The sequence below is a fragment of the Lytechinus variegatus genome, chromosome 1 (genome assembly GCF_018143015.1).
Source record: "Lytechinus variegatus isolate NC3 chromosome 1, Lvar_3.0, whole genome shotgun sequence".
NCBI classification, from domain to species: Eukaryota; Metazoa; Echinodermata; class Echinoidea; order Temnopleuroida; family Toxopneustidae; genus Lytechinus; species Lytechinus variegatus.
Window position 1 is genome coordinate 26,963,783 of NC_054740.1, and position 14,531 is coordinate 26,978,313.

At 38.8% G+C, this 14,531-nt stretch overlaps 1 protein-coding gene across 1 annotated transcript; it reads left to right on the forward strand.

The window, feature by feature from the left end:
* The first annotated feature begins 7,152 nt into the window (after positions 1-7,152).
* LOC121406376 (histamine N-methyltransferase B-like) lies at positions 7,153-13,052 on the forward strand. Its single transcript, XM_041597419.1, has 3 exons — positions 7,153-7,448; positions 10,706-11,062; positions 12,499-13,052. Exons 1-3 carry the CDS (start codon positions 7,241-7,243, stop codon positions 12,843-12,845), a joined length of 912 nt encoding a protein of 303 aa, XP_041453353.1. The 5' UTR covers positions 7,153-7,240; the 3' UTR covers positions 12,846-13,052.
* The last annotated feature ends 1,479 nt before the right edge of the window (positions 13,053-14,531 follow it).

The following is a 14,531-nucleotide window of genomic DNA, read 5'->3' on the forward strand; positions in this document are numbered from 1 at the left end:
ACCCTTGGTACAGTCCAAGGGATAGAGGTAAATTTGCACTCATTTCTCATCTGTTTTACTTACTGGACCATGCGATGGTGCCGCTCACTTGAGGCATTGTGTATGCCATCAGATATAAATATGCGACGATCTTGTATCTCTAGGTTCTTGGTCTGTGTGGCGCCCCTGAGTACTGACTCTCGATCTTGGTAACTGAGAAGTAACGTAAACCAGTTGAGGCTTTCCATTGGCATTGCTGTGTAAGGCTGGAGGTCTAGCCATTGGGTTTCTGTGGGCTCTCTCTATCTCTATACTGGATTGGGTTTTAGCCTGTCTTACAGGATTTATTTATTTATTTTGCATATTTAAAAGGGGTAGCCCGAGTCAGCATTTGCTTGTTTTCATCGGGGCCCTTAAAAACAGTACATTTCATTAATACATCATTAATACATCATCATTTACCAACAAAACATTCTGTTTAGATAATACAAAGCAAGGATAAAGGAATATGTACAAAAACAATTGAAAATTGAAACTCTACATGAATAAACAATAACGCACCTTACTTCCTAAATACCATAAAATTCATACTGAAGGAACATTAATGAAGGAACGTTAAATTTTACAAATTTGAAAAGCATGTAGACAATAAAGCAATATTTATTGTCCTGGGGGCGATGCGACATATATCGCATATAACTAGGTTTATATCACCCGAGTCAAATAAATGTCCTGTCACCCCCAGACCGATCAATATTGCTATTATTAACCAAATCAGACATCTGGAGCTTGTATGCGGAATTTTGAAACTTTAAAGTAAATTTAGTAAAACTCACCATTATTGAAGATTGCAGTTCTGAGAAGTTAAGACATTACTGTAATCCAATAAAAAATTGATATCCTGCCAATTCAAAGTTCAAATTCCAATCTATATCAAAAGTCATGAAGGTAAATTTGTTCAACGAAAAAAAAAAACTGTTAAAAGTTTGAACTTCAGATAACAATTAGTAACATGGGTTTCGCAAAAGTCCAACAATTAAAATCAACAAGTCTATTTACAGTGTCCCATTTTTACGAGACTAGTTGCTGTAATAGTTTATAGTCACTGCAATTTTGGAGCAAAAATGGAGTTTGCTGAACTTGCATCCTTTGACTATGAGTGTTTGTTGCAGTGGTGCTTCTTTTAATGATGTTTCCTGCTGAAGAAGCATTTGAAGGTTGAGCTGTGTTCATATACAACGTTTGCAAAACATTCTGTACGTTGCATACCTGTACTTCCTCAGTGACTTCTGTTTCTGAGCGAACAGAATAAACTGATAGCTGCGAATTGGGTAATATTAGATCGAGATCTACCTAGTAAATGTTGAAGTCTAAATCAAAGTTTAGGCAGAGATCATTGTCCACTTCATTCACTGCTTGGTGGATTATGCCTTGGCTGACCTGCATTCTGAACACTATCAACACAATCACAATTTTCATGCAAGGTTTTGTTTGATGTTAAAGCTTGAGGTACTCCAATGGCACAAGATAATGCATCTGACATGTTCACCTTTTGGTTTCCAGACATACGGCCAGTGTAACTTGCGAGGCTAGATTGATTGTTGTGGCCACTAACTTGACAGATTTCTCTGTCTTCAAACCCTTCCATGTCAAGTTTTCTAATGCTTGTTGTTCTCACATAGTGGTTAGTGTACTTCTTTGACAGTTATGCTTTTTGAGATAGGCTCTTCATCATATTATCAAGAGTGTTCTTCCCCATTGGTGTTTTGGTGTACCATGGGCCCGATTCAGGACGGGTTTGCTTGGGCGTTTGGAACAGAAATTCACAATCATCATTTAGATTAGACATGTATGTCTTAAATGACGCAACTGGTCAACATGGATTGCCTGGAGTAGCATACATGCGAGCACCATCTACTCTGGAACTTTGATTATCCTCTCAAGCTTTCTTAGTTACCTTGTTCATCTACAGTTTGGGTAACATACTATTATGCAATGGGGCTGTAGTCAATAGGAATAGGAACAATATTGTCATTCATAACATTCTGAAGGTGCGGAGAGAAATTCTTGTTTATCTGTTGCTTCTTTTCCAAGCTTTCAGGTGGTCATTTCTAGCTTGAATCTTTTCTGTATCAGCTCGGCAGGCAGATCACTGAAAAATGGTGGCATTTACGGTGCCTCTTTCTTTTTTTATGGAAGATGTGTGTGCACTATGGGATCCAGCCTGAGGACAAGCATGTCCGATAGCTCCTTCATGTCATTTCGTGTAACAATATCGCTAGTACTTGTACTGTACCCTTTCTTTCTGCAGTTGTAACACACCAAATCACCGGTTGAAACTTTGCCACTGGATATATGAATTGTCTTCAAACTATCTACCAGAATTGCCACCTGTTTACATGACTTGTTTAAATGACGTCTGAGTTTAACAAGCTCCTAACTGAATCCGGATTACAAGAAGTCATTGCTATCACAGGATCCTCAATTTGTTAATCCCAATCCTTTAAAAAGATTCTTAGTGGGGTCTTTAGTACACTCAGTCATTTCGAAATGCCTTTTAAGGATAGCTACATTTGTATCATACTCCCTTCTTCCATCTTGAACAATCTTCTGCTTTCAATAATACTGTACAAAGTCTACCACCTTAGTCTACAAAAAATCTAACTCTACAAGGAAACATCCAGACTATACTGTGCAATAATCAAATTCCACATGAAAACATCCAACCAGAAGCTATACTATATATGCATACATGATAATAATAATAATATTCCGCATTTATATAGCGCTTAATACATCGGAATAACGTCTCTAAGCACTTTACAGATAAATTATTACGCCGGTCATAGGATCCTTGCATGCCCGCATACAATGAATGCTCCTGGTGGGCATTCCAACAAGAGTTCCAAGACTCAATTGCTAGGCATACTACATGTACATATAGGCTTTCACATCCTACCAGGTACCCATTTAACACCTGGGTCGAGAGTGGCAAAGTGTGGATTAACGCCTTGCCAAAGGACGCTAGGCCATGGTGGGATTCGAACACACATTATATGCGGGCATGCAAGGATCCGATGACCGGGGTAATAATATGTCTGTAAAGCGCTTAGAGATGTCGTTCCGATGTACTAAGTGCTGTATAAATGTGGAATATTATTATTATATAAAAACCTAAACCCCCAAGAAAACTAATTCAACCAGCAAGTTGACTTGCTCTGACAGTTACCATAGTAACAGAGGGTAATGCCTCGCAGCATGTACATGTAGGTCCATGCTCTCATCCAATCAAAACCAAGGATTTCACTGAAATTGTCAGCACTATAATTCGGTCAACCAATTCTCATGAGATTTGGCTCACATGTTGGGTCAGATGCGTAAAAAAGTAGCAATTGCTTTTGCTAGGCTTTTGCTTGATTCTGTATGCATAGAAATGATCAAGCAAATGCTTTTGCTAGTAAGTTTAAACAATCGCTATCTGACTGCTAGCATTTGCTTCATAAAGCCATTGCTAAAAAGTGTGTGCATAAAGCAAGCAATTCACTTGTGCACTTAAGCACTTGCTTGGGGATTTTTTTTTGAAACTCTGTCACAGCAGCTCAAGCGTTTGCTTGATCAGGGCATTCGCGATTTTTTCATCATGTTTATGCACCTGAGAGAGATCCCCGAGGTGTACCGTAGCCTACATGTACATGTTTTCTTCCTAGTAAGTGCAAATCAAATGCCAAATATGTAGATTTATCGAAAAGAAACAAGTTTGTTTGACACCACGTCTGAGGAAGAGATGTTAAAGAAGCAGTAATTTGCACTGCCACACGTTTGAGTTCGAGCCCTGCCTTTTTCTGTGAGTCATGCTCGTAACAGCGTGACGCCGCTATTGTTCAAACTACTAGCAATTGCTTTCTGAAGGCAAGAAAAGGGTTCAAACAATAGCAAAGAAATAGCTGAAACATGATCTTTTGCTTGGCTAGCTATTGCTTGCCAGCAATTGCTACTTTTTATGCATCTGACCCAATGGTTTTGAGGTAAAGATATGTGAGACACATTTTTGTGTGCGTGTTGGAAATGGTGTTGCCATGGTATCAACAGTGATGACAAAAATTAAGTAAAATTCTCCTGGTCTCGGAGTAAAGATTGGCAATACCTATTTTTTTGTGTTAAAACTGCATTACCATTGTACTACATTGTATGTACTACATTTTATGACCTATGCTCATTAAATTTGCATATGGTGTGCAGGACACATTTTTCACATTTGTCAGCAAATGTGTTATCATGGTAACTATATGATATGACCAAAAATCCAGGAAAACTCATTGTGAATCAAAGTATTTCTCAGTTTTTTAGCCAGTGCTCATGAAAGTATATTCATCTGGGGGTAAAGACAGTATGCAATACATATTTTCTAAATGTGTTAGAAACTGCTTGATCATGGTAATAACATAGGTGGGGGTATTAATCAGCTTCAGTGATATTTCTAGTTTTATATGTAGCAGGTATCATTATACAGTGTACATGTAAGAGGTAAGACTGTTAAATTCAGACAATGCTTACTTTACGGTCGGTTTCGGACTCTGTTGAATACGCCTGGCACTGGAGGGGTAGCACATTACAAGTTGATGATGTTATGTTTCATTTATTACTTGTTTACCTTTTACCTGTTGGACTAACACACAATATATTGTGATCATTTATGGTTGCACCAGTGACTCTTAACACAAACCTTAGTAATCATTGTAGAACCTTTTTTTATGATTGATCACATTGATTACAGTGTCTAATTAATTGTGAAAATCAAGCGTACGATTAATTGCTATCCTTTGTGTTACAGGACCCAGGTTCGATTCGAGTTGGTTAGAACTTAAAGGGGTGGTCCGGGCTGAAAATAATTATATCTAGATAAATAGAGTAAAATTCTAAGAGCAAAAAATTGCTGAAAATTTCATCAAAATCAGATAACAATGTCATTGAGTTGTAAAGTTTATCAATATTTTGTGAAAACAGTTATATGTACATCTTCATGATAATTCATTAGGTGGGCTGATGATGTCACATGACCACTTTCCTTTTTCTTAGGTTCTTACATGAAATAATAAATGTTTCATTTTTTCATATGTGTAAATGATGATCTCCACTTTGATGAAATAAATTGCGGCAATAAATAACTAAAGCACTTAATCAGTTGTTAATCCAATTGTCTTAGTTCTTGGTAGAAAAATTGTGAATAAACCTAATTTCATATGATAAAAAATACAAAAGAACAAATGGGGATATGACATCATCAGCTCATTCATAAAGACTTGCCTAGAACTGTTTCACCGGAATAATGCAAATCTTTAAAATTCAATAACTTTGTTATTATCCGAATTTAATCAAATTTTCAGCATTTTACTTTGTGAATTTTACTCTATTTATTTAGATATAAATATCTCCAGCCTGGTGGGTGTTTCATAAAGCTGTTCGTAAGATAAGAGCGACTTCAAGAACGACTGGTGATCCTTTCTTTTGGAAATGTTTTACACCATAGGCGATGGTCTAGCGCGTAAGAAAGGATCACCAGTCGTTCTTAACTTACGAACAGCTTTATGAAACACCCACTTGGACCATTCCTTTAATGGGGTGTTGCAAGAAACTTCTATGATTTATGGTGTATGTTTATGATAATAAATTTATCATCGGATTTATTTATAAAATCAATGTCTCTTTCGTGCAGAATAATGTTTGTGTTCTCTTTGAATATTATTGAAGATACATGCATGTGATAAAAACATGGTTGTTTAATAATCAATAATTCACATACAGGTGCAGTGCCACGGGGGGAGGTGACCAAGTGCAGATCCATGGGGCCTTGCCCCCCCCCCAAAAAAAAATAATAATAATAAATAAATAATAATGATAATGATAAAAATAATGATAATAAAATATAGTAATGAATTAATGAATTAAATAAATAAATAAAAGTGAGAGAGAAGGGAATAAAAGGAGTGGAAAATTGGTTGAAAGAGTAAAAAAAAATAAAAGGGACAGGAGAAATAAAAGGAAGAGGAAAAGTAGAAGGTCAAAGATAGAGAAAAGAAAGAAAAGGTGACAGAGGAAAGGAGGGAAAGAAAAAAAGGTGATACAAGGAAGAGGGAAAAGGAATTGAAAGGGAGGGGAAAGATAGAGAAAAAATGGAAAAGTGAGAGGAAAAAAAGAGAACGGGAAGGAAAGAAGGGAGTGAAAAGGACAGGAGAATGGAGCCAAAAGGAAGGAATAGAGTGAGAAAGAAAGGGAAAAGGAGAGGGCAAGAGAATGGAGAGAAAAGAAATATTACAAAGAGAGAGAAAATGAGAAACATATGGATAAGGGAAACAAAGGGAGTCTAAAAAGGAGCAAGAAAACGATAAACGAAAGGGAGAGAGGAAAGAAGATACTGGTAATGAAAGATAGAAAACACACAAAAAATGAGAGGGTAAAGAGAGAAACAGAAGGGAAAGGTGAAAAAGAACAGATGAAGACGGATAGAAATATGAGGTAATTTTTCTCTTCAACAAATTGGCAAATCTAGGAGCCTAAAAAACCCTTGCCTCTCCAGTTTCATATCGGAAAATCACAATTTTAGCTCGCGCTTTTCGAATCGTGTAGTTATGAACCCATCCTCTTCATGGTTTTAAATGTGCTTAGATTAGAATGTCCTGTCGGAATATCAAAATTTCCGGATTGTGTTTCGCATTCGCATAATTGCTGAGGAAGATACCCATGATCCAGTTCATTGTTACAAAGAGTGCTTAGAATGTTCACTTGTAATTCACGTCGTAATATGAAACAGAAAATCATCTCGCACCTCGCGCACGCTTACTATCCACTTCAAAGATAACACTCAAAAGAGCTGATAATGTCCAGTTTTCAGGTCGGAATATAAAAATTTTCAGCTCGCGCGTCGTGCTCGCGTGTGTTTAGGCAGATCCAGTTCATATGTTCATAAAACAGAGCTTAGAAAGTCTAGTTTTATCAAGAAAAAAAAGACACTAAACGTCTTTCAACGCCAAATCAAATGGTTCTGAGACGCCCTTAAGAATGTCTTTACTCTGACTAGTTGATTATTATAATCTCTTGTTTACAAACTTTATCGTATTTAATTGTCTCGTCGCATCGCCTATAAGTGGTGTAGCCTATAGAGGCCTGTGTGATTCACAAACTACCATTTGAGACATTAAAGGCGTGAAATAATGCAAATGCATACGCGGGCTCTGGGTTAATTTCAAGCAATCGAAGTCGAAGGATGTCGGACTCGGTCTCGCTAAAACCTTTAAGCAGGGACCCCAGTCGTTACAAAGATGTTTTCCTGAATGCATTCTGCAAGATTGCGAGAAAGGACTTGGAATACGAAGAGATATGTCGTCATTTCGACAGAACTGTTATGAAGCAGTTAACCAGATTCTTCAGTAACGAGGATCAATGCAATGTACTCGGAGTAGGAGTCGGCGAAGGTCCGTATACTTCAATCAATGTTTGGCACCTTATGTTGCATTTTTGCACATCCATCGTAATAATTAGTTTTCTCCTTTCATCTTTGTTTTATCATTTTACCCCCGGCTTTTACCATTATAGGCCTACTGGACTCAAGCGAATAAATGTTTTGAGGTAGCATTCATAAAATAATCAGTATATATCGATGATGCTATATGGAAGTCAATCATAGAAAATCATCCCGCCAGAATGATTGCAACGTGCCAACGCTTTACCCCTTTTTTTATTAAGGGATCGGAATCAGGGGAGGGGGTAAGTTCTTGTATCTACAGTGGTGCTCGAAAATTGGTGAACCCTACCGGAAAATTAACATATTTAAAGTGTTCAAACTAATAATAATAATAGCGAATTTTATAAAGCGCTTTTCCCAGAATGGCCCAAAGCGCGTTACAGCAGCAGTCATAATTGGATTCATTTCAATCAAGCACGAAAAGTGCGCAATTTCCACTCCCTGGGGAGCATTATTCGTCGCAGCCACATTATGGCGCTGGCAAAATCAAACATACCGGGTACCCATTTAGCACCTCTGCCAGTGGGTCGTCGAGAGTGGCAAAGTGTGAATTAACGCCTTGCCAAAGGCCGCTAGACCCCGGTGGGATTCTGCCATATATATATTAGATATTTACATTTGAAGTTGATAATTGTAAAGTCAATTTTGAAGGTGATACATTCAATAACGTTTGTTCATCTGGGCTCACCGTACACTGCGGTGTCGTCTATATTCAGCACTCTGCGAGGAGTGCATTTTGTGGCGGGCCGGTTTAATAACTACCTGAGGCCTGTTGCATAAAAACAAAACTCTGGCATGTATTTAATTATTTTTTGCTAGAGTTTTTCAATATGTTATTATTGTCAATTACACATTACTCAATATACTACGATGTACTTGAATTCTAGTATCTTGGGGCCAGTGGCGTACCTATGATTTTTAAAGGGGCGGGGGCAAAATCGTAGGCCCAAAAATTTGGAAAGAAAAAAAAATAAAAAATAAAAAAGGTCCTCAACCGCATTTAAAGGACATTTCGCACCAGAAAAAAAAATTGACAAGCAAAAAAAAAAGGTCTTCAACTTCAAAGGAGGGGGCCACTGCTGGCTCGTCAGGGGAGCGGGGCAGGGATACGTCCCTTGCATGGATTGTCACTCGTCAGTCGGCAGTCTGCCCCCCCCCCCCCCCCAGGTACGCTAGTGCATATGGGACTACATAAAGTGCGTCTCACTAACCGAGATTCCCAGTCATTTTTCTGATATAATCTAATTACTTATGATGTTTCGTGTGCTCCTCTTTGTGTTTTTTTTCTTTATTGTGATACCGTACTAGTATATGATAATAGGTCTACTCTTAGATGACTAAGAAGAGTTCTTTATAAGTTTATATCAAACATTTATTTTAGTCTCAAAATATGACACCTGACGCCAAAATAATGGGACTTCCTCTCTAATTGCAAAGGAGCTAACTTGGCCCCTAATCACACTCCTCTCATAGTAAGTTGAGGAAACAATCCCGATGGAATGAGATTTTGATATTTCAAGAGTGATTTTTTAATACTTTTTTAGGGTGAAAGTGTCAAAAAGATGCACATTTTCAGACTGAAACTCTGAGGAGTGGTGATCAGGGACCAGGGCTCCGTAACACAAAGATTAGCGATCAATCGCTAAATGAACTGACCAATCAATATCAACGTTACATGCGTATTTGTTTTAAAATACTGACCAGACCAATCAGTGCGCTTCTTTCATATTTGCAATCCATCGCAAACCTTTGTGTAATCGGGCCCAGATTAGCTTATTTTCATTTTAGAGAGGATCCCTTGAATTGCGGTCATTGTTAGTGGGGGCATCGTGGTCTAGTGGTTATGACTCTCCTCTCTCAATCTATGGGATGCGGGTTCGAATCCTAAACGTGATGTGTTTTCCTTTGGCATGAAATTAACCCACACTGTGCTGCACTCTATCAACCTAGGTGATGGGTATGAATCCGCCTGATATTTCTTTTTTATATACTGAATTTGCCCCGGGAATTTGCCCAATCTGTATTTGATCGACTGTGAGGTGCGCGTGCTGGGCGGAAGTGTAAAGGCTTGATAGACATACTTGAAGACCATTCATGAAAAAAAAATATTCAAACTCAATACCATAAATGGTTTTCACATATTTTTGCAGAACAATGTATGGGACTTTTTGAAAAATCGAAGAAATAATAAATTGCTGTAGAACTAAACTTTTTTTTCCTTCGGGGTACGTGCGTTGATTGATAAATGATCTGTCTCAGAAAAATCAGAAAAAAACTAGCGCTTCACATTATTAAATGATGGCGAGTTTTTGCACTGCGCGACGCGGAACGCATTCAAGAACAAAGTGAATGTATTGAAAATGCCTGTCAAAATGACAAAGAACAGCTGCGTGGGAGGGCTTTGTCGAAATTGATGTACCGGAACACATGGCCTTGGGAATCGGGGGAGCTCAGCTGGGATGTGTTATTGTCAACAGGCAGCACCCCCTGGAATTCTGGTATACGCGTGCCAAAATGGAGAAATATAACAACAAAATTGTACCCTTTATCTTTCTTGTTTGCTTGCTTGTCAAATTTTTCGTGTCCAAATGACCTTCATTTTTCAGTATAGCCCTTTTTTTGCTTGTGAAATAAAAAAAATCGTTCCCATGCAGGGCCCTGTCGCGGCAAAAAACGGTAGTTTCGTCCCAAGTTCAGAGCTGCCGAAAAATGTCGTATTGTACAAAGTCAGTGATGAGACAGCTGTTTTGATTCACCAAATGCCGACAAAGACTTCTCGGTTGCTCTTCGTCATTAAGGAAATTTAGGCGCGGATCGAGGGGGGACACAAAGGGCACAGATTTTACGTGCCCCCCCCCCTCCCCCTTTGAGAAGCAAAATTAAAATTTGTAATGTAATCAAAGACATTGAAACCGAAATGTCCCCTCCCCTTTGAAATTGAAGACTTTTTTTCTTTAATTTTTGCTTCTCAAATTTTTTTCGGGTACGAAATATCCTTATTTTGTAGTTGAAAACCATTTTGTTTTAGGGGGGTTTGTCAAAATTTTCCTCCGAAAAATTTGCCCCCCCCCCCCCACTTGTTTGGGAAATCATGGATCCACCCCTGACATGCCTGAGGACATTCGACATGTTTTATTTTTGTCTGCTCTGCGTCGAGGTGGGAAAACTTCCTAATGTAGTAATGGTGCAACCTTGTCTGGTTTATAGGTCGAGAAGAATGCCACTTTGTGAAGAATCTTGGCGCTTATTTTACATCAGTCTGCAACGTCGCTATTGATCCCAATGAAGACATGCTCACGATATATAAGAAGAGCATCACTGCCTTAAACTCTGGGAATGCCTCGTCGTCGCTGTCATCATCATCGTCGTCGTCACCGGTTGTATTCCACGGGTTCAGTGGTTCCCTGGCCCAGTTCGTATCCGACAGCCCACTAGCAGAGTACAAATATAATCTCATCAGCTCCATACATTCAATATACTACATCGGTGACCTTGAAACGACTTTCACCCAGCTTACGTCCATGTTGAAAGACAAGGGTATGATGCTCATTGTATGTAATAAAGGTAGGTGCACTTTTGTATACTTTAAACTCGACAAGGACATTCGCCCGTCGCCGGACTGAAAATGGGAGCGTCGTAAATTCACAGCGCGTCGCCAACGCTGATCGATTCCATCGTAATTCCGCAGTCACGTTTCCACTGCGGCGCCTGTGCGTCTCGTCGAAAACAGGAATACGGACGGTACCATATGTGAATGATAAAAACGACTGTTAATCCAGTTCTTAAACGAGAATGCAGCATATTCCGATTTCACTGATTGCACCGACATCCAAATCTGCACGTTTTCTTCCACTTTCACCCACCATATCAAGACCCCCCCCCCCCCCCAGGCCCCCTCCCCCTCCGCAATTCAGTTTTTTGTTGCAAATATTCACCCCCCCCCCCCCCCCCCAAAAAAAAAATCCATTATGCAAAACTTTCTTTTTTTGCAAAATGCAATAAACGCCCTTGCGATCAGCTAGGTTGCTTCGCTCTCTTGATGATTTCGACGAACTTATATGTACTTTTGTCCCTCCTCTGCCAACACTCCTATATGTTCGTGATGCCGGAGAATTTAGAACTTTGTATTTTGATCTACAAAAATGCACTCGCAAGTTACCACATGTAAAAATAATGTTGGAGTGCAACGGCACGCATCTGAACATAATTTATCTACGTTCCTAAAATGACAGCGTATTAAGTGAATAAAACAATGAACTGTCAACGATACATATCAAAGATCAACAAACAAAGTACATGTAATAGAAATAAAAGCGTCTCAAGATAAGCATGATAAGGAGTTGTTTGAAGTAGGTTGAACAGTAACATGAAAAAAAGCGAAATCCCTGACAGATGCACTTTGATCATCTAGCAAAAATCCTTTGCCTTCCGCAGTTCTATCCTTGACGATGTTGCATATTCCATGTATTTGGGGGGCAATGTTCAGCTATGGGAGGCAAGATACGACGGTCTCTATGATTTTTTAAAGTAAACTGGAGAGTAAGAAAAGAAACCCAAAATGGAAAAGAATATTGGTATGTTATGATAGTCTTATAGGCCTTCTCCTGTTTTCTTTGTTAGGTCACCGGACTGCCCCCCCCCCGCAAAAAAAACCTTCTCTTGCCTTTATTATCCATATCATTTGATTTAATCAGGCCTGTCCATATTTGTGATTCGTTATGCACATTCTCCTCGTCTTTCGTCCTTGCCGTTTATATTTTACTCTCTTTGGAGTATTTATAATTTTCCATATAAATGGCATCAGATCGTCTTCAATGATTAATTGTGTCCCCTGGCCCTTTATGCTTTTCCCTCACCCCCCCCCCCCCCTCCCTCGATCTCCCCTTCCCTCTCTCTATTTCGTCCTTTCACCCCTTCTCACATTCTCTTAAGCCCACCCCCCCCCCCCCCTCTTTGTCGTTTCTCTATCATTTTTTCTGCTCTTTTGTTTCCTCGTTCAGATAACTGCATACTTCCAAGAACGTTTTCGGAAAAGACGTATCTGCCCACCGTCGTCGAAGAGCGACGAAGTTCCAATGTTGTGAGGGCGTTTGCCGAGAAGCAAGGCTATGACGTCATCACATGTCGAGTCCCTATGGACTGGGATATCACCGATGTCTTTGATGAACAGTCTGATTTTGGAAACAAGCTTTTCGACTTTTTCACCCAGACGGCTTATTTTCGGCACACGGCGCCGGCGAAGCTTGTGGATGACCTGTTGTCGTTTTGGCGCTCGATATCAGTGTTGGATAAGAATGGTCGAATTCTAGTGCCTGCAGACGAGGAGATTCTTATTATCTCTAAATAATTTTGCAGTTTTCACATTTGACTTTGAAACTCCAAAAAAAGTTAATAGAGAATTACCTGTAGTATCTCTAGCAATATCGAAATAGCATATGTTAATGAACTTGCATTCTTCGAAAGATATTAGGGTTATGTCTGTGCTAAAATCGTGGGAAAACTGAAAAATATATAACTATTTTTGTTTCCAACAATACTGCTCTTTTCCTATTTCTTATTTTGAAGAAAAAACTCCTTTCAGTTATTATTTTAAGAGAGTTTGGAATGATCTGTCCATGTTCACATGATTCACAACAGTAATATGTTACCAAATAGCGAGAGGCTATCCTCTCAAAAACATTCTAGTTTCTCTTCACAAATGGAATTATAGGCTGATTTATTACCTTTATTTATCTCAATAGGTATATTCAGTAAGGCTGATTTTACCAAATCTTGAGATTCTAAACCCCAAAACTCTTCCCGGATGTTTTATCCGACAGTTCCCATAGTAACAGCGCCTCTCAGCTAATCAAAATCAAGTAAAGATGTCAGATCTGACAACTTGTTGGATAAAAATAAAAATCTTGATCGATGTAACGCTCCCCAGATTTCAGCTTGGTTTATTAAGTTGTCATCACTACACTCCTGCAAAAACTCCGATGTTGATTTAACACCAGCCCGGAATCTATGTCCACACCAGAAAAGTATTGAAACAACACCACTTTGCCGGGAATCAAACCGATGCTGTTTTAAAACTAATTGGTATTGTAAAAACACATATCTTGTGTTACACCAAGCTTGATGTGGACATAATAGATTCCGGGCAGGTGTTAGATCAACACCGGAGTTTTTGCAGTGTACTATTCCGAAAATTAAAATTTCTTTTTTTTTTCATGCAGGATGCTACGTAACTTTTTTGAAGCACTTGCCCAGTCGAGCAATTAAATTTTTAAATAGTTGTAGTATACCTGCCCGAAAATCGAATTCACCTCTTTTACCTCTTCAAATAAAGTATGTATTGCGGTTTTATAAACCATTGACTTTTTCTTTCTTTTGACATGAACTGATTTACCTTGTTATTGCATTTCTTTTTCCAAAGTGATTTTATCTTTGCCTGCCATGACCAAAATTAGGGTCAATATCACATGATATCGACCCTAATTTTTGTCATTTTTATACTCTGAGAATTTTGCTTGCCTATTTCGGGCAAGTAGTTTTGGTTTTTACTTCAAAACAGCAAGTAGTTTTGGTCTTTACTTCAAAACACTTGCCAGACTTGCCCCGGACAATCGGGCAAGTGCTTATGTAGCACCCTGTTTCATGTTTACGACCCACATTTAATTCCACTTTGAAACAAGATTATTCTATTCCTCATGGATATAGAATCGCCTAGTACGTTTTCATAAAGTTGTGGCCCAGTGGATAAGTCTTCTGACTTTGAAACAGAGGGTCGTGGGTTCGAATGCCAGCCATGGCGTAATTTCCTTCAGCAAGAAATTTATCCACATTGTGCTGCACTCGACCCAGGTGAGGTGAATGGGTACCCGGCAGGATTCATTCCTTGAATGCAAGAGCGCTGAATTTTAAATGTTACATGAATCTATAAGTGTTATCTATGTCCTTTTCTATGGTAATTTACATTGTTTTATTGTTTTCTCCGATTGTTAAACTTGTGTTTTTATCTTGATGCTATTTTATTGCAATTATATTATCG